Source organism: Idiotropiscis lumnitzeri, chromosome 12 (genome assembly GCF_059441095.1).
Source record: "Idiotropiscis lumnitzeri isolate Australia: NSW breed Sydney's pygmy pipehorse chromosome 12, RoL_Ilum_1.0, whole genome shotgun sequence".
NCBI classification, from domain to species: domain Eukaryota; kingdom Metazoa; phylum Chordata; class Actinopteri; order Syngnathiformes; family Syngnathidae; genus Idiotropiscis; species Idiotropiscis lumnitzeri.
The window spans coordinates 6,146,836-6,170,859 of record NC_142402.1 but is presented as its reverse complement, the minus strand read 5'-3'; the positions used below and the strand labels follow the sequence as shown (position 1 = coordinate 6,170,859).

At 38.0% G+C, this 24,024-nt stretch overlaps 2 protein-coding genes across 6 annotated transcripts; both read right to left on the bottom strand.

The window, feature by feature from the left end:
• Positions 1-717: 717 nt before the first annotated feature.
• On the bottom strand, positions 718-18,582 carry LOC148325626 (E3 ubiquitin-protein ligase MARCHF6-like). 4 transcript variants are annotated; one of them, XM_088311910.1, is made up of 26 exons: positions 18,356-18,582; positions 17,316-17,415; positions 16,871-16,944; positions 16,571-16,714; positions 15,176-15,248; positions 14,849-15,029; positions 12,468-12,717; positions 10,940-11,001; positions 10,555-10,587; positions 10,026-10,077; positions 9,284-9,342; positions 9,076-9,156; positions 8,819-8,887; positions 8,653-8,727; positions 7,203-7,337; positions 7,003-7,122; positions 6,708-6,808; positions 6,465-6,602; positions 5,914-6,103; positions 5,757-5,826; positions 5,501-5,682; positions 5,272-5,406; positions 5,013-5,102; positions 4,045-4,177; positions 3,761-3,896; positions 718-2,612 (listed from the first exon to the last, which is right to left on the bottom strand). In XM_088311910.1, exons 1-26 carry the CDS (start codon positions 18,372-18,374, stop codon positions 2,543-2,545), a joined length of 2,772 nt encoding a protein of 923 aa, XP_088168036.1. In that variant the 5' UTR covers positions 18,375-18,582; the 3' UTR covers positions 718-2,542. The 4 variants fall into 4 exon arrangements, with proteins under 4 accessions (XP_088168036.1, XP_088168038.1, XP_088168039.1 ...); XM_088311912.1 differs by having other exon boundaries at positions 12,474-12,717; XM_088311913.1 differs by having other exon boundaries at positions 12,468-12,681.
• A 1,733-nt stretch (positions 18,583-20,315) lies between these two features.
• atpsckmt (fATP synthase c subunit lysine N-methyltransferase) lies at positions 20,316-23,998 on the bottom strand. 2 transcript variants are annotated; one of them, XM_088311908.1, is made up of 4 exons: positions 23,501-23,998; positions 21,663-21,800; positions 20,875-20,925; positions 20,316-20,749 (listed from the first exon to the last, which is right to left on the bottom strand). In XM_088311908.1, the coding sequence occupies exons 1-4, from the start codon at positions 23,771-23,773 to the stop codon at positions 20,528-20,530; spliced, it is 684 nt and encodes a 227-aa protein (XP_088168034.1). In that variant the 5' UTR covers positions 23,774-23,998; the 3' UTR covers positions 20,316-20,527. The 2 variants fall into 2 exon arrangements, with proteins under 2 accessions (XP_088168034.1, XP_088168035.1); XM_088311909.1 differs by lacking the exon at positions 20,875-20,925.
• Between the last annotated feature and the right edge of the window lie 26 nt (positions 23,999-24,024).

Here is a 24,024-nt window from a genome sequence, read left to right as displayed (position 1 = left end):
TGGACTTTTCAACCATGTGACTTCATATGAAAAGTTGGGACCAGGAAAATTAATGCTAACTTTTGCCTTCATGACTGGGAGTCAACTTTTCATTGAAGACAGTTTCTTCTTTGTTGTATTATTTCCAGGATTTAATTCATCATGGTTTGAAAAAAAAATATTTTGATTTAGGACATGATTTTACAACAGATGAAAAGAAATGACAGCATTATTCTCCGCAGAGATTAGGGTGTTAAATTGGAGAAAATGATAAATTAATATTCTTTGTAATCTCTTCTTGTCTCACCAGTGTGAAAGACTGTGTGAAGAGGGGCAAAGGTAATTGGATTTGTCATAAATAGCACATCCTGTTGCCTGGAATAGGCTTTGCCGCAGACAAGACAGCAGTCATTTTAAATAATTGTCTATTTGTATTTTATTATTTGAGAGTGTTAGTTGTGTCTTTTTGAATGATAACTGATGATGAAATCTGAGACACAGATAAATATCCATCGTTTGTCTATATTTTCTTGTTCTCATTCGGGTGACATTTGGCAAGGTGGCGCACATCCCAGGCGATTTTGGGGGAGAGAAATGACACACACTTGATTAGTTAAGAGCCTGTTGTGGGGCACACAAAAAAAACATTCAAATTTATATTCACACCTTTAGACAACTTTGCATCAACACACGTGTTTTGGGAATGTGGGAGAAAAAATACACAATTTGCATCTAGGATGGCCAGACTTGATATTTTAATCCTGAATCTTGCAAATGTGAAACAGACACATTACATTTTGCCCATAAATGAACCATAGAAGCAAAATTTGAAAATGTGTGTTATTTGGCTTCATTGTGCACTTGTAAAAAGGACATTTAAATAACTACGATTTGAACATTTTCCATAAAACTCAATGTCGCGTTACCGGGTCAAGGGGGATTTTACACATTGACCTGCTCTTCCTGTAATCTGTCATTCACTCTGGCCCTCCTACTCTTGTCCTGTTCTGGCAAAGCAGGGTCTTTTTTTTTTTTTTTTTAATCTATTTGCTCTTAAAGTCACCGAAAGACTCTCAAACAAACTGCAATCTACACTAAACAAGTTTATTTTTGTTTCATTTTATCATTCTGCCTTATTTTCCCATAGAAAAGAAATTTGTTTAAATCAATCAAAATTTAAGACTAACAATTAAAGTGTAGCTCAGGTAAAGGCCATTCCAAAAGGGCACTTCTGAACATCAGCAGCATTTCAAAACAAAAGCTAAACATAAAAAAAAAATAAAATACAGAGGTTAAAAGTACAACAGAACTTCACTTCAAGAACGTCACACAACCACAGTAAAATACAATTGTAAAATACTAGTTAAAATTAAACTAAAACTACACAATTTTTTTTGTTGAAATTTAATAGTGATTAATAATCAAAACATCTAAACTGAAGTTAGTAATGACATTCTTCGATTAACATTAAGCTTCTAACATATATATACATAAATACTACATTCATGTTCAACAAAGAGCAGCAGTGTGGCTCAGCTTGACAAGCAAAAAAAATCAAAGTCAAAGCTGGTTTTTATTGATTTATTTTTAGAGTGAAACTGGTAGGCAAGAATCGAGTCATTGTTGTCATTGTAGGACCACCCGGACACTGGTTTGCATGCATGTGCAAAGACTGCATTTAGAATACTAGTTGAAATTGTTGATCATTAAACAAATGGTTGGACAAATAAAAAAATAAAAAAATTCGAAAGTAAATGGACACTTCCACAAAGGGAGCTGTGATCATTTTCTTTGATACATTATTCAACGTTTGCACATTAAAAGAGCACTTAATGCCATGTTGCAGCATATATGGCATCAGAATATACTTCAAAGCAGCATTTTTTTAAGAAGCAAAATGAAGAAAACGAATCAGTGAAGGATAGAAATAACCACCAGTGTTTAGCTGAAGTTATCTTGCCCCTATGTAAAAATATTGACAGTTCGTGTGCTTCCCTTTTAAAACATGACCTTTTTGTCTGTTAACGTTTCACATTCAAAAGGTACATGTTGCAGTCAGTCCATATTGTACTTTTGTAAATGTACTTCAATTAGGCGTAAATATTATGTAAAAGAATGAGTTGCACGATAGATTTCCCTTTTCATAAATTCATTAAAACCCTATTAGGAAGGATGAACAAAATAGTGTCGCTCTCTCTCTCTCTCTCGCTCTTTTCCACATAGTTGAACTGTCAAAGACATACAGTCTGACTAGTTTCATAAAAAAGGAAGCAGCGTTTTGTTTATTAAAAAGAAATACAAAGCAGTAAGCAGGGGGATTTAGGAGCTATCAACTGAAACACTGTTGACTTCCGGTACATAAAAAAAGCAAAAAAGGTTAGAGACAATTGGCTGTCAAACTCTTCAATGAGCCTGACAAGGTTTTGCAGCCAATCAATAAGACAGACAGACCTAAATCTCACTTTACTTTGGCAAAATCATTTTGAAAGGTTGCATCAAGTTGGGCGAGTTTTACCACACTTGCTTGTAGTCGTGGTAGCAGTGAGGTATTGATCCGTCAAGTCTACAAAGTGGTGGATGAATTCGTTCCTGCCTTGCGTTCATAGTTGACCAGCCGCTGTCCAACCAGGTACCTGAAGAGAGGGGACGGCAGGAATTTTGTTACCGTCAATCTTCACTCAGATGAACTAATTAAAACCAGGTGCTACGTCTTGGGTATCGAATTATGTGAATTGTTACTAGTTACTACTACTAAAAGCTACATTAGGTTTAGTACATTTCAGTCCAATGTTCTTCATACTAGGCTGCATATAACATCTATTTTCATTGGAGATTAAATCATTTTATTTCCATAAATGCATGGTGATTCATTTGATGGTTTGGTCTGTTGATAATTGTTATCCAATGTAAAGCAGATGTTTGTAAATGTCTTATTTTGCTTACATTGCTTTTTTTCAGTGCCTTTGATTAAAAATGGTCTTCTAAATGTCATCAAATCTTTGTTTTTGTTTTAGTTAGTTTAGAAACCTTCTCTAATTTGTTCTTTTTAAAAGTTTTCTGTTAATGTGTTTAAACATCGTCAATATGTTCTTTTAGTAATTTTGGGAAGCTACTTTTTTCCCTCTGTTTTCGCTCAATACATAACTGCTAATAATAAAACAATTATTCATATTCATATTTAAGGAACCACCCGTTTATGACATCTGGCCATGTATCGGATGCCCAAACTCTTTCCACCGGGGGCTACAGACACAAAAATTGAAAATTTTTGGGCGGGATTGGCAACATGCATACCTTGTGTGTACAAAACATGCATTAAAAAGAAAAAAAGTTCAACGTGGTAAAGTGAAAATTTTCCAAGCAATTTAACCTATTGAAAGATAGATTCTCGAAATCTAAATCTCATCTTGGTGTCATCTTTGACAAAGCAAAACAGTATTTAAATTAGATGATGTGAGTGATTTTTTGGGGTGTTTTTTGAGTGAATATTTTTTATATATTACATTTTTTGGTCATCTTGTAACTTTCAAATTAAAACATAAAAGAAAATAATCTGCTATCTTGCAACATTCAAATGGATTTACAATTTTATTATTTTTGAATTTTGAACAAATGGGAAGTATAAAAACCAACAGGAAACATTGCAGTTATATTTATATTTACATTACATTTTTAAATTATTCTTTGATTATTTCTCCTTTCCAATCAGCAAATGGCCCAACCTTATCATGCGTTTCCAATGTACCCCACCATCATAAAGCATCTTGTTTGATTTACTAACTTGTCATTCTTGATGTGCTCGTACAGATGTTTGAACTGGCGTATTTGGAAGGACAGAATTGCCAACAATGAAACCACCATGAGTAGGAATGGATAGATTCTCCTCTCCGCAAGTGTCTGAATCTCCGACTGCACAACTGTTCATAGTGGAGGACAAAATGGGGACAAAAAGAGGTGAGAAAAGAACATGGGGGAAGTGTGAGGAATGAGGAGAATACCACAAATCAATGAGAATGCATACTTCTTTTGCCCTAAACAATGAGAATAGTAGGGAGCATTACTCACCCAGCAGAGGTGTTATGCCTTTGGCGATCGTATAGGGGACACACAGAGCAAGCAGCAGGATGCAGACAACTGGGACAGCAAGTCTCCTCACAATGAAGTGAAGGTCAATGTTTCTGATACCGTTAGCATACACCTACAACACAACAGTGTGCGCATTCGAGTTTGCTTTTTTAGCTGCACATTTAAGATGCAAAACTGCGGTGAAATTATGCTTAACATTAATCGTCCACAAAAGTTAACTTTGTAGAGTACATATAAATCTAAAAAGACTATTTGGGCCTAGTCTTAATTTATACTTGGAAGAGAGTAAAACATTCAGAGCAAATTTATTCTAAGTAAATTTTATTTTGTCAAATGGTTGCACAAAGCAATCTGGATGAAGATATTTTTTCCCCATAGAAGTAAAGTCTTCTAAAAATTTAACTCGATCCAGATGATTGTTTCAGGCAACCACTAGATTAAGTAATATTGAGTAAATTCAACAAAATATTTGTTCAGTGTACTAATGTTGATGAATGTTTGTTCATTCTTACTGAGTCGGACTGGAATGGCTCATGTGTTGGAGTGGTCGTTTCTAAATGTGAAGATTGTTAGTACGTTGCTCAAACTTTGAGTGACCTTTTTTTTTTTTTTTTTTAAATAAACTAATAATATGCAGGTAGAGTTTACTCAAAAACGTATTCATGTAAAATTAACTTGAGTCTTTCTGGGAGAAAAAAGTGTTTTGTTTTTTTTTTTCAAGTAAATATTGCTCCACATTTTTTCTGCGTAATATTTACTCTGATTATTTTACCCTCTTGTAAGTGTGAATTTTGACCGTATACCGGAAGTCTTTCAACAGCATAATGTAGTCTACAAAATTCACTCATTTAGTGATACTTGAACAGTTGAATTTGAAAGGATGAGTGTTAAAAAAAAAATTAAAGAAATCATCATTATGTCGTCAGGCAAAGTTAACTGTGGCTGACCTGCTCGATTACGGTCTTGAGCCACCACTGAGGGCCCATTAGTGTGACAGCAGCAATGATTTTAGAATGGAGAACCCCGAGGGCCCAATCCTGCAACAGAAACAAAAACAACAACTCAACAGCGGGCACACAATGAAGGATGCCTGCTGCTTAGCCGGCATTCTGCAAATCTTTCTGAAGTACGCCTCAAGTCATCATGCAAATACTTAAGTTTCTTGCCAGCCACTGATTTTGTGTACACAACTTTATTGGACTTTACCTGCCAAGGGTAGAAGAGAGGGGTTTGGTCTAGTGGGACTCTGAGCGGAGCCACAATGACCTGCTCAAACAGGAGACCCAAAAGCAGAGGAATCACTCCGGCTAAGAGCGTTGCGACTACCAAGGTCTTCACAATCTGTTGTTATGAACACAATGACCTGAACATATTGACATATATCCAAGGGATACATAGAAAAATCCAAAAGAGCTAAACCTTGGCCAGAACTTACCGTGAGGGTCCACTCACGGGCTTTAAGCATGATGGCGGGCCATCCTTGCGGCATCCAGGATAGCAACACGGTGGCAACTCGAATGGACAGCCAGCAAACATACAGGCCACTGGCTGCTGTGTACAGCTCGTGAACCATGGCGCTCCCCATCCAGAGCGACATCAGCCAGCGACCCACCCACACTTGGCAAAAAAGGTCGATAAGAAATTCATTAACTACTAACTCCTCCAAACAAACATCTGCTTTACTAACTTACCAGGTAGTGTGAGGCAGAACAGACTAGCCAGCAGTAGCGTGACACACATGAAAACAACCAGCAGGATTATCTGACAAGCAGAAACCGCAGAAGTTCATATAGAAGATCCACTTAATCCGAATTATTCAAGAACGTGAACTTGATGGTGGTCTGTTACCTTAATGGTGAAGTTGTGTGGCTGCTGATAAGGCCGGAAACTCACTGGGCCGCCCTGTTGCAAGATGGCCTGATGTGCAGCATGAAGCCCCTCAGCGAGGCCGGGCATTTGGTTGTTATCGCCACCAGGAGGGATGTTAGGTTGGTTGTCATTGTCTTCCTGATCCCCCAGCAAATAGGAGTGGAGGTCCCTGTACAATGTGTATGATCAAGTACCGGCAAACCACCACACCTTATTTAAGATGGAGACATTTTGATGTGAATGGTCCACCAACTTCAGTACCGTGTGTCCTCGGCATCAACATACAATATTTCAAGGTTAGAAAAATATTTGTAAAAGGCACACTCAGTTCTTTTTCACTTGATCATTTTGTATTTCTGGCCTAGAAGTGTTTTTCCGACAAATATTTTCTGTAATTATGACTTCACAACTACATTAGTATTGGCCAGTGGCACATTCTGCTGTGAAACAACTTCCATCATAAATTGAGGGCTCAGAGTATTGTTGTTAGTTTTGCTTTTTTGATGCGGGTATGAGAGGCTGCAACCTACAGAACATAGCCAACAGTGAATGTCCAGGCGTGGACAAGTCCTTTGAGCCACTGGCGAGTGTGACCCTGCTCCAACAATGCAGGAAGGACAACCTGGAGCAACAGCAACTCCAATGACAGCTCACTGACAGGAGCGTCACTGCAGAAAGAAGGCAAGCACACCACTCAATTCACATTCTAAAAATACCATTTTGAAAACAGATGTTTTGGATTTCAACAATTCAGTCAAGTTAGTTCTGTGTACCTGTAAAGCATGACATTGTATGGGAGGAAGGTGGGGAAGAAAAATGTAATAACCCGGATAGGAAGCCAAAGCATCAGTAGAACGATGGAACCAAACACCACCTAAAAAAAAAAAAAAAAAAAAAGTTATTCTCTTCATGACACTTTTTAATGCATTTCAATGTATTGGTGGTTTGAGCATACAGCATTTTATTTCTGAAGTGCATTCAGGTTAACTTTAAAAGTTCAACTTAATATGTCAATACAAACGCTTACAGACATTTCTGAAGATTGCGAGCGACAGAGACATGACTGACCACTGAGAGTAAAAATCTTCTAAGGTGTCTGTAAATAGGAAGGTGGATCATTTCTTGAACAGGGTTAAAGTCTGGATCATTCAGGTTCCTCAAGAACCAAAGCACACCAGGTCGGAGAACCTCCAAACAGGAACAAGGAACCATATTAGGATGGTGATGCAATTAGAGATCATTGTGAGAAATACAAATTCTTCACTTACTTCCCGCAGCAATAGGATGAAAGAAGCAAAGTAGAAGACATAGACCATGCCAACCAGCCAGTGGAGGAACATAGTTGTACCCGGGGCGGCGTCAAAACTCTGCTCCCTGTCTTTGAAAGTTGCATCAAACATCTCCTGCAATGAGCGAGAACCTTTTTTTTTTATTTATTTTTTTATTAACTGTATGTGCTGTGCAATCTGATTATACAACAGTGTGTGGGCTAAGGTTGAAATTTTGTTGGGATTTTTGCAGCAACATAGAAATTTTCAAAAGCGCCATAGGTTTTAGCATGTGTGCACATGTAGCAGCTGTTTGCGACCGTGAGTAAACCCTGATGAAAAAAAAATACCTGCACTGATTTGAAAAAAAAAATTCAAATGTGGTTCATCAAGAAAAACTGCATTCAAACATGTTTTTTGTTACACCGGTTGTATTTAGACAAGCTTAAAGGGCTCATGAGACCTATTGTTGAGACGCCATGACAGCTACTTCACGCAGGCATACTTGCCAGCATGAAGCAGATCTTGACGTAGCTGCGTTCAAAGCCGTCTTGGCCTGGCCGTCTCCCCAATTCAATAAGGCATTTTCTTGGCATTTTTATTATTGTAAGCGACAGAAAATGCTTACATTAACGTACATTTATACATTGATGAGGTATATGCAAGTCATTTGTCAACACGTCATCGTAGATGACGGTGTCTCATCAACTAAATTGATTACGCAACAGCAAACTGGAGCACACTCATAAATAAACAATTAAATAAAGATTGAAGAAATATAACTGACACAAAACATGCATTTTAAATGCCATTTACACTCCTTAGTGTTGCATGCTGAGAGCACATTGCACCGGAACCTTCCTAGACTCTTGTAGTCACACGAGGCAAATCTATGACGAGCTCAGACTGGGGTCGCACTGTAGAGACGGCTGTATTTATTGAACTTTATCCCTTCGCTCAAATTAAATGCAACTTAAATGCTTATTTTGCCTCTCAATTGCTTCTTCACATCTCCAGATTACAAAAACCCATTTCAGCCTTGCTTCGGCTGTCTTTTAAAAAAAAAAGAAAAAAAAAAAAAAAAAGATTGTCATCTGTCTACATTAGTTTGGGAAGGCTTTTTTTTTTAGATTTACATCCACAGTATAGGCAAGCAATCTGGCATTAACACTCAATAGCAACTGGTGGGTGAAAGGAAGACCACAGTCAACAACTTCACATCACATCCGTCATTAAAATTTTGGTTGAATATTATTATAACAAAAATTTAATTCATTAAATCATATAGAACACATCTTAACCAGGGAAGGACAGTGTGCATCTACAGCTGTAGTGTGAGATGAGTTAACATCTAAATGCAGCAGATCTCAATTAGAAAGAATCTCTAAAATTGAGGACTTGCACCTCACTGGATTGTCAGTATACTGTAAATGTATTTTCTTTGTCTTACCAGTGAACAAAGGTCTAGCCACCAGCCACAAATCAGCGGGAACAAGCCTATCTCCATTACAACCAGCAAAGATACCTAGGAAATGGAGCTTAGGTGGGTAACAACGTTAAGTAATAATCTCCACGTACTGGAGAATAGTCTGCATTTAAAAGCATCCGCAGTTTACCTTGACAACAATGTAGCAGAGACCCAGGAGACGCTTGGAGCGTTGGAATTTCACTAACGAAGCCAGTGCCTATAAAGGGCAGAGTTAAGGACTTTCATTTGTATCTTGGGTCAAAACAGTTAATATATGCAAGGGGAGTAGGAAGAAGTAGAGACTTATCTATATTCAATATTATAATCATAATGAAGATAATTAAAAAAAAAAAAACTTAAGTAAGATCGAACGTATTAAAGTGAGGGGACTGCAGTAAAAGATACGTGGCAGATGATGAGAGCGCCGGCTAGGAGTATATAGCCCACAACAGTGGTGATGAGACCTTCAAAGTGTGAAGCTTGAATCTGCCAACAGAAAAAAAAGAAACATAAATATTTGCAAATAAATGAAATACTGAAAATGAAAAATGCAAGATAGTAACACCATTATGAGCAAACTATTTAAGGAAACGGCTGAAGGTTGTGCACTTACATGTTCCTCAAAGCCGAGTCCTACCACTGAGAAATGGCCAATGTGATAAGGACAAAATCCTACGAATATAGAAAATCTATGTTAGGACTTATTGCAAAGTGAAACATGAGGAAAATAAAGCACTGTTTTGTGCGTTTCTTTGTTTTTGTTCATATTACAACTAAAACCTGGAGTGTGCAGTGACGTGTTAACATTTTAATTTTGATCACAAAAAGAGGGGGAAAAAACGCTCTACAATGTCACTATTGATTATCCAACCACTCATTTGGGTGTGTGTGTGGTGCGTGGGACGGCTGGGCAAGTTGAACAAAATCTCTGACATTAACAATTGGGAAAACAGGCATTTATGAATTCTGCAAACAAATAAAAGAACAAAACAACTTAAGCCCTTCCCATTACTGTAATTCATAGCATAGTTCTACAAGAATACAGCTGGGTTGACAGCATTACAAGCCAGTAAAGTTTTATACAAGAATCCTCAAGTGAACCACAACTGGTGTTGGCCCGCTTAATCTCTCTCACAGGAGTAATGAAGTTTCTCTCCCTCCAACTATCCATCCATCTATTTATTTACGGTACCTATTTTCTACCCAAATAAACTACTGGAAAAATAACTTGGGTGATTAGATGCACATTTAAAGTTGTACTAGTCATGGCCAGCCTGCCAATATTCAGACATGTCAATTGAGAGGGTGATCCATTAAACAACATTAAACTAAAATCAACATTGCAGCTGACTTACCAAAGACCAGTATGAAGAGAGTGTTGAGAGACACGACCCAGAAGACATGTTCCTTGAGTACAGAAAGCCAACAAGGGACACTTAAATAAAATGATCATTTTGCTGAGGACGCAATTACGATAAGAATCATTTAAGCCCTATAGCAACATTAGTGGCAATTAGTCATTTCTTAAGCAGCCTAAAACTATGGCTGTGTATAGGCGCCCACTAGCTCTCTCATTATGATGGTTTGTTCGAATTTCTAACTGTACCACCAATGTAACATGCATAAACCTGGTATAAAACTGCCTTTACTAAATATTAAAATAGTTCTAATGGGGGGAGGGTTGCCTAAAACTGTCAAAACTAAAAGAAACACCTTTGATACATTATGTGACTAATTCTCTTCATGTCCTTCAGGAACTTTGTGATCACTAACCACTAACATATGAGTGCGCTATACCATATTTCCATACTCTACACAAGCGTATATTCTAAACATGTTCATTTAACTGCCAATATTTGTGTGACCCGAACTGTGCAGTCTTACCAAGAATACAAGGGAACCATCCAGGCCAAGCATCTAAAGAGAAACAACAGATGAATAATAATAATGATAATAATAATAACAACAACAACAACAATAGTCCAAACCCTAATAACACTCCAGCCCTACTTAATAAAAATACTGTACTGCAATTGGTCGGTCACCAGTACAGATTGTAATCCAACCACAGTGACCAGAAGATATGGTCACACAAACAGCTTTCTGAGAGAATGTGGCAATCAATCATTGCCAATCAATCATGTTATTCTTCAAAGATCCTGGAGTTCGTGGTAGATGTAGATGGGCAGTCACTTGATTTCTCTGGCACCACATGCAAATAATACGACAGCACTCAGAAGCCCCAAAAATATGAAAATAAGAGCCGCACCCTTTCCCATGTCAGCTCCTCTGCAGCACGGTCCCACTCCAGAGCGTTCCAGTTTAAGTCATCTGCAGATGAGAAGGGAATTACAATAATGAAAATAGTCGAATGAGAATACTAACAGGTCAAAAGCCGAATCAACAAAAGCTTGACATACTATGTTTGAATAAAATTAAATGGAGGGAATAAATAAAAGGTAACGGTTTGTACTGAAGTTTATATCAGTTGCTGTGAAAAAATGTTATTGTCAACAAGGCAGGCTTCTTCAATTACATACGGCATTTTTCTGGCTTGCATATTTTGGGTTGTCATGAAAAGTCTCACCTTGAAATCTCCAGTAAGACCAGCGTTTCTCAATTATTTTCTGTTAAGCTCCCCACTTACAAGAAGAAAACAATTCGCGCCCCTCCACAACCACCCACTCTCCGCCAAACTTTAAATAATAAACCTACACTGTAGAGCTAATACTTGCTGTGCAAAATGGGCAATGAGAGCGCCAACTGCCAACTATTGGAGTGGATGTGCAATTACACTTCACCGTAGGACACGGAAAAAAGCATCTTCCCCAGAGTTACCCCACACCCCCCCCTGGGGGGCCTCAGCCATTATTTGAGAAGCACTGAGATAGACCTGGTGATAGGGTGTCTTATACTATGACAGAGCTCAGCGCTAAAACTTACAATGACATTATGGGCTTTATTTACGTAAAACGCACATGCTGAAATGCTGGTATATTGTGGTTTTCGTGCTGTGCCTGTATGCCAATTTGGCAGACCACTTTGCATAATTCTGGGTGTTCCTGCATTGCAAGGAAGACCAGCCCGGGTGGCAGAAAGTTGATCTATAGTTATGCCTGCATAGAGCAGATCTAAATTAGTAGTGGTCTAATCTGATCTGATGTGACTTGGGTGAAACTGATCGGGGCACAGGCAGACAGATTTTGAACCAAGCGGACTTGTGCTTGGATGTCATCGTATTTCATTCATAAACAAGAAGGCAACAGCAGGCATGCAACCTGAATCATTATAGAAATACACTCATTAAACTCATTATCATTATCATCATTATTAGAGTTTTTAAATCCTCCCACTGGCCAGCACGCAGCTTGGGGGGGAGGCTCACACAAATAGAAGAAATGAGGTACGTGGACAAATTTAAGATGCCTGCGGTTATCACCGGGACGTTATCTATTTGCCACGACAGCCGAGCACAGTGACAATACTCCAGTGAAGCACATATCGCTGCATCCTGTTCTGCACAGCGATGTCTCTATGTGCATGTGAATGTGAATGCGCCGCATTTAAAGGGAATGTGAGCAGGCGCTTTAATTTTCGACAAATGGAGTCAGCTGTGTTCACAACCAGAACGGTGCAAATCACCTTTTACTTATATATGCTGGATTGTCTGCAATTCTGCATCCGCAAAATTACCTAACATGCCACTGCACATATTTACACCGCACACTGTGCTAGCTGTGTGCTTGTCACGAAAATAGAGCCCTTGAAGTCATAATTCTATTTCTTTTGTAAATAACCTTGACCTCCATTATTAGCATTGGCAGCATCTTCTCCTCTGGCTTCCTCATCTTCTTCAACTTCCTCCACATCTTCATCCTCTTCTTCGTCATCATCATCGTCGTCGTCGTCATCATCATCGTTGTCAAGTGCATCTACATCCTCGAGCGGGTTAGCAGGTATTGGCCCATGTGGATTGGCGGCGTTCTGGCCAGCTGCAGCGTTCATGGCTGCCTGGATGTTGACAGCGGCAGCAATTCCATCAGGATGCTCCAATGAAGGAAAGGCAAGGCAAATATATTTATATAGCCAATTTCAAGCACAAGTAAACGACACCTAAAAGCATTTCCAAACAGAATATGTTCTGATCCCTTTGTTATGGTCTGAAGCCGAGTATCAGCTACAACTCTTTGATGTTCTTTTTTGGGAATGCAGTCCGAAGACCATTGCAATAATCAAGTCTACTGGAGAGAAAATTAAAATCAAGCCATTTGAAGTGTATCAACATACTGTACACCAGGCATCACCAAATGGCGCTGATCCGGACCGCGCGATGGTTCGGACCGGACCCATGACCGCTCTACGATGAATTTCTTTCAGGGCGCATTCGCAAACGTTGGCGCTGCAATTCTAGTAAATACGGAAAAGGCGTCACTGATTTTTGCCAATCAAATCTTTTGTTTACGATCCACTGCCAATTGCGCAGCAGACCGGAAGAGAGTGCTGCTGACAGTATGCCTCGATAAAAAGTTAGCGAGGTCGATGCGTGTTGTTTTAAATGAATGGACGGAGAAATTTAGTTTCGTTCTGGCTGCAGCCAATTCAAAACCAGTGTGCATCATATGCTCCGAAACCGTCGCAACATTGCGAAGCGCCACTATGAAACAAAGCACCGCCCTTTTTTGCAAAGTTATCCGCTGAAGTTTGAGGTGAGCGCACGCAAAAACATCGAACTTTGAGTGCAGTATAAGAGATTTTTACATTTCCGTTTACATCCCAGCGGCATGCAAACGAATGTTCACTAAAAGTATCATGGATTTTGGGGAAACATAAAAAACGAGTGATGGGGAAGTTGTGAAGGAGTGCTTAAATGTGGTTGCACAAACATTATTTAAAGGAAAACACAAAGCCCAGATGTGTGAAATAATCTACCAAATCCCAATGGTCCTGACTCCGTTCCAACCCAGATTTAAGTCACTGGCAGGGCAGTCACAAACTCATTTTTCTCATTAAGAGAAGTTAAAAAAATATTCAAAAGAAAAGGTGATGTCAAGGCTCATTTTGAATTAGTTTTTCATGAGGACAGCCATTTTTATTGATTGTGTACTGAACATGTTGACCTGGTTTACTCGGATAATTAGGCTTTCCGTTTTTTTTCGGATGATAACTCTTTGATTTAAAAAAAAAAGGTAAAAGATGTTAACTCAATGCTTAGCACTTGATATATTTCTGCAGGAGATATTTGACTGTTTTTTTTCTGGAAGTGGCAAACTTTCTTGAATGTGAAATACACGCCTTATATTTGTTTGACTGGCAAAGGTGTTTAATGTGAACATTGCTAAATATTTAGTATATAAGTGCGCTCTGTTGAAAATGACTAAATATTGAAACTAAAAATGTAACCATAGGCTAGACATTAAGGGAAGTGGGACTTTGGTTCGGACATTTTAATTGGAAGAAATTTTAGTCATGGACCTTTGTGACTTTTAATTGAATACCTCTGCTGTACACTATTGTATCATTAACATGAAACTTCATATCATGTATATTTTGCAATGTCCATCCAGATAAATTAAGTATGGGTTCATCTCATAACTTATTATATAATTTTCTAACTTTTTGAGATGGAGAATTTGGGGATTTTGTTATCCCTGCACTATGACACAAACATTAAAAAATAGGGCTGTCAAAATTAAAGCATTAAATCAGGTGATTAATCCAAAACATTTTAACAGTTTGATTTACTAAAAAAATAATTTGCACACTTTGCAAATATTGTGCCATATTAGCTGTCTTTAGCACGTCTCAGAACAAAACACTGTGTTTAAATTACCACTGGGCCTTGCAAATCAACACAGCTGGAGTGTGGCGCTTGTGGGCAGTTTTGAGAAATGTTTCGAAAATAAATGTCTGCAAAGATGTCTCCATTTAGATCGGATTCAAGAACCCAAGAAAGCTATTAGAACAGTCTTTGAATTAAATATACTTTATATTTGGTGATTTTGCATCAATTTCAAGATATTATTCAAGCAAATATCTGTTATAAGCTTCGCAAAAAATAGCTGTTGAAAAATTTGATTAATCACAATTAATCACGGATTTTTTTGTGATTAATTAGTTAAAAAAATAATCACTAGACAGCACTATTAAAAATATATAAAAATACCTTAATAATACATACCTCATTAGCTGGTACCGGGTCATTTGGGGGATCAGGAACCAAAGGTGGTGGATTCTGGTCCAACCACTGAGGAGCGCCACCATGGACAATTTGCTCTCGAAGCCACACCAGGCTAATAAAGGCACACAGTGTGCAAGTGACCACAAAACAGCCCTGCAGGCAATCCGCAAGCAGGTTCTGTCTGCGGAAGGAAGGAAACTGCATTACAGTAAGATGGAAAATGAAAATCACATGCAGCATGCAAGACAAAAGATGTGAAAGATAGTCATGCTTTTTTAAAAATAGTGAAAGCCAAAAACAAGTACTGATAAGGAAATCTAAACTTACGTTGAGAGCATATCTAGTGGCAGAGTAAGAAGAGTGCTCACAGAGCCAGTAAATAAACATTTATAAATACGACCTGTTGGAAAACAAAAATTAAGAGATCAGCAACATAAAACTCAATATGAAACATTTTTCTCTCGAGCAAAGGAGTAAAATTCAAGGCTGGGGGGCCAGATTCGGCCTGCAACATCATTTTGTGTCTTGCGAAGGCAAATCATGTTTTTTGACTTCATGTTTCTTGATAAAATATCAACATTTCAAATTGTCTTCACTCTTAATAACATTTATGTAATAATGTCCCTTTAAAAATAAAATAAGTTTGACATCCCTGCTTTGGACTGCTGATTTTCAAAGTAAAACTACATTCCCTCCCCACATGTTAATTAATGGTTGAAATAATTATTATTCATGATTTAACACTTTATACAGTATTAATAAACTAAAAATATATTTATAAAATAAAATACCATATTAGAATATTTTTGGAGTCAAATTTCAGATTATATCTTCATGTAGTTTGACCATTATTTCAACACAGGAATAATCTGGGCTATTGTAATTTGAAGAAAAATAATTTTATCATCATTTGACTGAAAGGTACAGGTCAAGTATGTACTGTAGTTGTAGTAAAAGTGTGTAAAGCAGCTTTGTTAGCTGGGCGGCATAATGTTGAGAGCTCCTCAAATGTATTTTGACCTTCACGTACACAGAAACAGTATAAGGTAAACAATGCAATAACAAATAGATAAGTTGTATAAGGGTACCTAATCGCTAGATGCCATTGGTCATTATTGCTCTGATCGTGATCAATAGCCCATGTTTTTGTCACCTTTGTCCATCTCAAATCTGAAGGATTCACGAAGAGTGTGTTACTGTTTTTTTTTTTTTTTAAACAATATGACACATGTTAATTTGGCCTTGTCGCGTTTTTATTATCCAGCCTCGAGGCAGGCAGTGGCTGGGCACTGGGACACTGGCCCGGAATTTAACAATCATTTATTCCTGCGATAACTGAAAACCACTATTTGAAAGCTACAATCGCCTTGCAATTTTCTTCTCCGTTACTCCCATTTTGATACCATCACAAAGGTGAGCAGTTTTACACTGTTTATTTATTTATTTTTTAATTTACTTTAGAGTTGAATATCAGTTAAAATGCTCAATTATAACACTTCACATACATTTAATAGAGGTTTGGGGAAAATAAAAGCAAAATAAGCCAAAACCTAATTGTTCCCAAAAACGATTTAAAGTCACAAGTGTCATAAGTAACTTAATTAAATGACTAAATAAAAGCTGTGCAGATGGTATTTTGAAAGAAGGGCTCTCTGGAATAGTTATCACAATCTTACACAATAAAAATGTCACAATAGAAATAAGTACACTGCTACGACTTACATGCTGTGAGAGGCACAACGCCAAGCCAGGCGAAGGCCACAAGAGTGTAGTGAAACCAGTATCTGATGGCGGTTCCAACACTGGTGACCAACCCCGAAAATATGTCTTGAACAGGTAGGCGGGGAGGCATGTCTGGAGAGTAGACTGAAGGAAAAAGGACATTTTGGAAAAAGAAGGCAGGTGAGATAGAGCACCTGTTTATGCATCAAATAAAGCGCGACCACAAAGAAAACGGTGCACGTTTATGAAATAACTAAACTGGCTAAAGAGTGTGATAAATAAAATGACAATAGGACTTACTAGGGGTAAATGCAAATCTGTGTTTGCATAATTCACAGTATTCCTTCCTGCTGTGTTTAAGCCACTGCAGCAAGCTAGGAGAAAAAAACAAATGTTAAATTGGTCACACTCCATTGATTGCACATTTATGTAAAGAACAATTTTCCACCATGTCATTGTAAAAAAAAACTAAATAAAACCTATGATTATTTATAAATGAAAGATGACAGTTGTTTTGTCAAAGAATAAAATAAATGACTTGGTGATTTGATGCTTTATACCAGGGCTACACAATTAAATCTTGTTTAATCAATAACATTGAATTCAAACACATTATATAACGCTTCAAACTTCATCAGCAATAAGACTTGAGGCGACTAAGACAAATACATTTACGGATCTAGCAAGCTTTCTTTGACCTCACATTTAAAGGTTTATGAGGAGAGAGAAAACATTTGAAGCATACCATTCCTGATGGATAAACTTGATGCTGCCGGTGCAGACACAGGGATGATAGAGTGGTTTGTCATGGGTCCCCTCTGACCGACACACTCGACATATATCTGCTTTGTACAGGACACACATGACAAAGCAGTGCATTCAGTCATATTTAATGTTACCATAACAACCTGCCATCTTGTTACTTATACTGTATATAAAACAATAGCACTAATATGCAGCTCCTGGAAAAGATGTTCAATTAACTGCAGTAGACAAGTGCATTATGCTAAAAATACACAGAGTGAATAAATAAAATTTGCAGCGTCAGGAATAACATTAGACCTGCACAGTGTAATGACTGACCAACGCAGCCTAATGGGATTTAATATAAAGGTAGTGTCAAAAGTAAAATGATTAAAAATTGACACTGTTCATGCTATATTTTTCATTAAAAATTAGCAAAATATTCAGTGCAGAAGATTAGAAACTGTCACCTTAAAATAGTACTTGGCGTAAAGTATAAAGTAAGCAATGTATCAAATCGTAACTAATGCACATTTTTAGTGCCGGTTTTTGAAACGACGTAAATGTCTTGATTGACTTTAATTACATAATTTCATATTGATGTCTAAATCCATTATCCACGCCGAAGACATGTGGGCATGTCATCAAACTTTTTTTTTTAATTATTATTATTAGACGTAACGTATTTATCAAGAAGACAGAAGTGGATATGCACAGTGCATAGGAAGAACAGTATGTTTCGATGCTATGTTACAGCGCGTTTTGTTCCATAACATGATGATTGGCAGAAATTGAAGATTTGAGTTATTCTAAAAGTGGGGTTAGCCAAAAGTCGATCCAAGCTAATGCTATTTAGCTGGCTAACGCTAACTGGTCATGTTTGTTTTTGTTCTGAAGCTTGGTCAATTAAAAGAAAGGGGAGGGAGGAGTGACACTGTTAGTATTAAGGGCCGATCAAAACACCAGCTATATCACTGATTTCCACATTTATTTAACTTAACGCAGCGGTTGGGCATTTGTTTATTTATTTTAAACAACTACCTTCCTCGGCGGTGTCCATCTTGACCACTTGTTCCAGAGCTTCAGTCAGTCAGCGACGACTGCTTACTATAACTGCTATTATTTGACACTAGTAGGAGCGCATTTTGTCTCGAGGTGACGTAAAAGCTTTACATCTGACATCAGACAGCATTTTTTTTTACTTCATAGGCGAGGACGTACTCCATGCAACAACTGACTATTCCGTCTTTTTACCACTAGATGGCACCCAACTGCAGTTGCTCAGCTGAGCCAAGCGGTAGTCATATTCAAATTCCTTCTCAAGAACGAGACAAATCGTGGCATATCAATGGTAATGCCGTTGAGCATTTATTCCATTGTCTTGACATCAGCTGAAGGTCCATGTAATAATAATCTATTTGTCCTCTCCAGTAAGACAATTCAGAAAACTAGTAGTATGAGTAGAATACATCAGTGGTATATTTTTTCCCCACGGCTCGTGCCACTTTTGGCTTACTTATAGCATACGACCTTAAAGACCAAGTGCGAGGTAAGCTTGACCCACCGTATTTTGAGTAATAAATCTATTTTAAGAATCCTCACATAAGTTTTTTTTTTAACGCAAACATCCTAGATTCGTAGTTAGACAGATAGCAACGCCCTAACAACGCAAAAAAAACATTGCCATTGTACTGCATTGTTTATTGTCTGGTGAGCTGCTAAAATGACTTTGTTTTGGCGTTATTCTGAAAAACGCCTCAATGCTGTGTGGCGATGCATTGTTCACATGATGGGAAGCATCTGTTTGAGTTCCCAAAACAACAAATATGGGGCACGTAAATGGACCAATTTCATTCTGGCAAAGAGAAGGAATTTCAAGCCAGAGTCTACAAGTGTTCTTTGCCGCAAGCACTTCGAAGATCTGTTTTCTCAACCGTTTTGCTTAAGGTAAAGGGTTCGCGAAAAGGTAGGTGTGATTACAATCCATTTTAAAAAACGTGTGGTGTGTTGCATGTATTGTGACAGCTTGTGTGTGACTGACGGCTGTGATATTTGTTGGCTGAGGAGAACGAGCGTGCCGGTGTTGAACAGCAAGTTTGTATAAATACCTTAAATACCCCACCAATGGCAACGTAGGAAACCAACTCACTATAACATGTGGTCTCAGTACAAGCAGAACAAATGGACCTAATCTCACTGTGCGTCATTTACTGCACAGCAGCTCATTGTATTTCAAATAATAATGCAAAGCTAATAACCCCAGCCTATATATCTTACCATTCTTCCAGTCTGAATGAGTCTAGTCTCCACGCAATGTTCAGTCATTTAGGCACAATATTGTCTGTCTCTTGAGCATCTGGCTCATACATGTAAGGTTCAACGAATAGACTATCAACAAGCTCCTCTTTCTCCAACTCTTCAAATACATGGATTTCCTCAGATATGTTTTAGATTTCGCTTTCTCAGTCAATTTCTGACTGGCTGAATACACTTTCTATGTGGAGTTCTGCCATAGTTGCCTTAGAATGATGTCACACTTCCAGGTTTGTCACACGGCATAATCTAACTTCGGGAAAACTATTATTTTGTCAAATATACCCCCCAAAAAATGTCCATGCTTTATTATTTGTATTATGTGTAATTACTTTACCTGTGACACAAAAATATTTAATTTGACACTTTCTGAATTTACTTCATACTAGGTCTTTAAGATGGCTATAAAGCTTATGGTCCGTGTAGGTATGTGTACTACAGTACAAAATGCTCTCTATTAGTGTCGCAAAAATTGTTTAGTAGTTGAAAGCTGTGTACTACTCTTACCGCTAATGACATAAAAGTATACTAGTTCACACCTGACGCTTCAATAGTAGTGTGCAGATGTCAACTGGTACACAGTTTTGCCTCACGAGTAACAGGAAGTAATCCTACTAGATTGGGCTCACTACTGTGCAGAAATATCATTCAGTAGGTGTACTGTGGTGGGAAATAATAACCAATGGGCTGCTTCAAAGACAGTCATTTTACTAGTGCGCTGAAATGCCTTAAACGCCTGCTGTAAATTACATATTCATACAAATAAAGACTTTACAAAGTATTCTTTTTTTTTTAATTTTGTTTTCTGATACCTTAGTTACATATCAATAATGATCTCGCACGAGAAAACAGTATCTGGTGATCTTCTGATAGTTGCCGACCAAGTCGCAGCAGCTCGCTTTACGTTTGTAATTCTGCAGTGTCCTTGTTATCTGATGTTGTCTTCTTCGCCACGTCACAGTGTCTGAGTGATTTAAATGATTCAGCGTTGTACACCCACACCGTGTCAACACCCTCTCCTGTGGTATGTTCAGGAACCCAGTTGGGGAAGGGAAATCGGCAGGCGACCACCTTAGCAGAGCTTGGTAACTCGTTTTCCAGCTTGAGCTCCAATTTGTCCATCTGTAACATGATCACATTTTCGTGATACTTTTAAAATGTTGTCAAGCAAATCTCATGGTATGTTTTTTATTCCACATGTAAAAAAAAAAAATGGAAAAGAACATGCATGTTTAATCAGAATTTACCATTTGAGGGACGCCAAAAATAACAACATTGGAGTACTGAGCAAAGCTGACCTAGAAAAGAACAAATTGAAAAAAATATCACCAAGTTCTTCTGACCATTTATTCTTGAAGAAATCAAGTAAAAAAAAAAGTCTTTGAAATAATATGTTCCATGTTCCCCCACTAGTCTGAGCAGAGTATTCTGATTAATATTTTGTTTGGAAGATAAGAATAAGAAGACCAATCCACAAATTTTCAGCCATTCAAGAAGGCTGAAGTTATTTGTATTACTGCAAATGAAATATTGATCACAATACCGTGTTGAGACCAGGGGGAGAACACAGAACTTGTTATAAAGAACATTTTTTTTTACTTGACTTTCACTTTAAAAATTGACAAATTTTTACATCTTTACAATTAATTTCTCCAAAACCGGCTTAACATGGAGACTTTTTCGCCATTCCGATAAAAATTATTCAGATCTTTAATCAGAACACCCATTTTACAGCCGTGTGACATGCGTAGATTGATGCAAACATGACGTGCTTTATCATGATGTCAGTCATGTATATAGCACAGCAGTTGTGATTGTTTTTTTCCACTTTAAATAAAGCACCAACTTAATAAAAATGAGTAAGAAGAAGTTTAAATTTAAGAAAAGCTGGTTGGAAACCACCATTTGCAAGTCACGATTGATTTACGTCAAAACAACATGAGCAGAACGGAGCATTTTAATCAATCAGTTTCATTCTTATCGGAATACAAGGCTCCATGTAAACCCGACTGGTGCCATTCGAGGACATACTGACCTTCCATAAGTCAGAGATATGGAAGGAAGTGGAGCGGTGCACTCCTTCTCTCCAGGCTTTGTAACGAGAATACCACACCAGCCAGGGGTTCAACTCAAAGCCTGACGCCAGAAATCCATGCCTTGCTGCGGCTATCACCTATGCAAGCGGGATATACAATGCAATGAAGTATTGTACATCACATTTGGGGATTCATTTCCAGTGTTTTGGTGCAACCAGGTATAGCCATAATTGATGGATTGTGAAGAACTTGGTAAGTTGTGCGGAATTATAACTCAGTTAATTGTTTCTTAATCCAATTGAGGCAAAGTGAATTTTAATGAAGCAGTGTTAATTTAGGATCAACTTGGCCAGCTAAAGACTACTTTCACCAAGTGAAAATGTCTTTGTGCAGCATTATTCTGCACGCTAAGACTGAAACGGGAGCTCAGAACATTCTAATTGATTCTTCCATCCCACCACCCCTGCAGCAACATTAAGGAAGGTGGCTTTCAATAATAATTTTGAAAAAGCGTCTCTTTGCACTTTACAAGTAAATTGAGGCTCGTATAGTTTACAGGTGTTTGCCAAAAAACTTTGAATATCGAGGGAAAATCTATGGCAATAATCTGTTTCAAAAAGTGCAACTTGCATGTGACATTAGTTCACCACATAGAAAGTGAAATATGTCAAGCCTTTATTTGTTTGAATTTTGATGTTTATAACAAAAAAACACACACATTCACAAAATTTGAATATTTTATGAGATCAACTAAAAAAAAGGATCTTTAAATGTTCAGAAATGTTGGCCTTCTGAAAAGTGTATTTAAGTAATAAACGTGCAGTACTTTGTTGGGCCTCCTTTTTGCATTAATTACAATATCATGGCGACATGACAATGAGGTGATCAGCCTTTGTCACAGTTCAGGTGTTATTGTAGCCCATGATGCTTTGATATTAGCTTTCAGAGCATGTGCATTGCGGGGTTTCTGTTCCCTCGTCTTCCTCTTGACAATAGCTCATAAATATTCAAGAGGTTTCAAGTCAGGAAAGTTTGTTGGCCAGAATAATAAACCATGTATTAGTAGTTTTGGCTTTTGGGAAGGGGCCACATCCTGAGGGAAAATAAAATTGTCTCCAAAAATCTCATCAGCTGCGGGAAGCATAAGTGCGGTAAAATGTGCTGGCAGATAGCTGTGTTGACTGTTTACTTGACATCCTCTCCATCCCTGTCACTTGGGCACATTTTCTGGACTTTTTTCCCCTCATTCTCTTAACACTATTCATGTAAGTTGATGAAGCGCTCTGTGAGCATGCACCTTCTTTTGGAACTTCTTATTGAGACCGTTTCTCGTTATGGAGGGTTTCGATGATGTGATGATTGACATCTTTTAAAGGCTGAGGAAAACCTTCACAGTTGTTTTGCGTTCACTGAAAATATTGGAACACAGGAAGCCGACAATGTTGAACTTTTTCATGACATTCAGATTTTGTGACGTACTGGATTTTTTTGTATTTCTGCCATGATAAGAATGTAAGCAAATAAAGGCTTGACATATTTCACTTTTTTTAAAAACAATTATTGAAATAAATGGACTTTCCTATTGGTATTTTTTAGCATACATATTATGCATGTGTTGTGAACATGCAGTCATTCATCTAGAACTGACAATTTGAATCCCCTACTGTCTCGCCTGAATTCTCACTCGCTTATGCAGCATTTCAATGACACTTGAGTATTCAGCTAAGCAAAACTTCAGTCAAACTACACTATTGATAATTGGTTACACATGACAATGTGTACATCAATGCAGTTACTACTGTTTTTTTTTTTGTTCAAAAGAAATTAGTGCACTTACTATTCGCCCGTCTCCACTTCCAATGTCCACCAGGGTTCCAGACCTGGCTCGCAGTGCATTGAGGACATTCTCCACCTGTGTGCTGGTCGCGGGGACAAACGGGAGACAGATTTTCCTCAACGCGGGAGCCACGAACGGCGTAGCCACAGCATAGAGGGCAACAAGCGAACCTCCCACCAAACCCGTAACAACGAGACCCAGCCGACTTCTGCTTTTACTCTCGATTGCGATTGACTGTCCTGCTGTCTCTGTGAAAAGCGCCTCTTCAGACATGATGGCTTTTCGACCAATGCATGATAACGACGTAAAACGCAATAAATAAAATACTGTTACACTCGGTTAAAATACAAGGCATGCGGCCATTCGTTCAACCAATGGATTCAATACTCTTGTCAAGTAAATACGTTTTGATTTTGTTTTTACTATCAGGGATACTGCATTTTGACCTTTGCAGCGCTATAATAAGTCCGACTTGAATTGTCGTGCCTGCCAAGTGTTCCACCCTTTCATTTCAGCATTGAAAG

Excerpts from the sequence above, each read along its gene's own strand:
- LOC148325626 (XM_088311910.1), bottom strand. Across the intron at positions 6,809-7,002 it reads GAAGATTTTTACTCTCAGTG|GTGGTGTTTGGTTCCATCGT; the intron begins GTCAGTCATGTC and ends TTTTTTTTTTAG. Across the intron at positions 5,103-5,271 it reads CTCTCTTCTACCCTTGGCAG|GATTGGGCCCTCGGGGTTCT; the intron begins GTAAAGTCCAAT and ends TTTCTGTTGCAG.
- atpsckmt (XM_088311908.1), bottom strand. The coding sequence starts at position 23,773 with ATGTCTGAAGAGGCGCTTTTCACAGAGACAGCAGGACAGTCAATCGCA. Across the intron at positions 21,801-23,500 it reads GAAGTGGAGACGGGCGAATA|GTGATAGCCGCAGCAAGGCA; the intron begins GTAAGTGCACTA and ends CCGCTTGCATAG. Across the intron at positions 20,926-21,662 it reads ATATCTCTGACTTATGGAAG|GTCAGCTTTGCTCAGTACTC; the intron begins GTCAGTATGTCC and ends GTTCTTTTCTAG.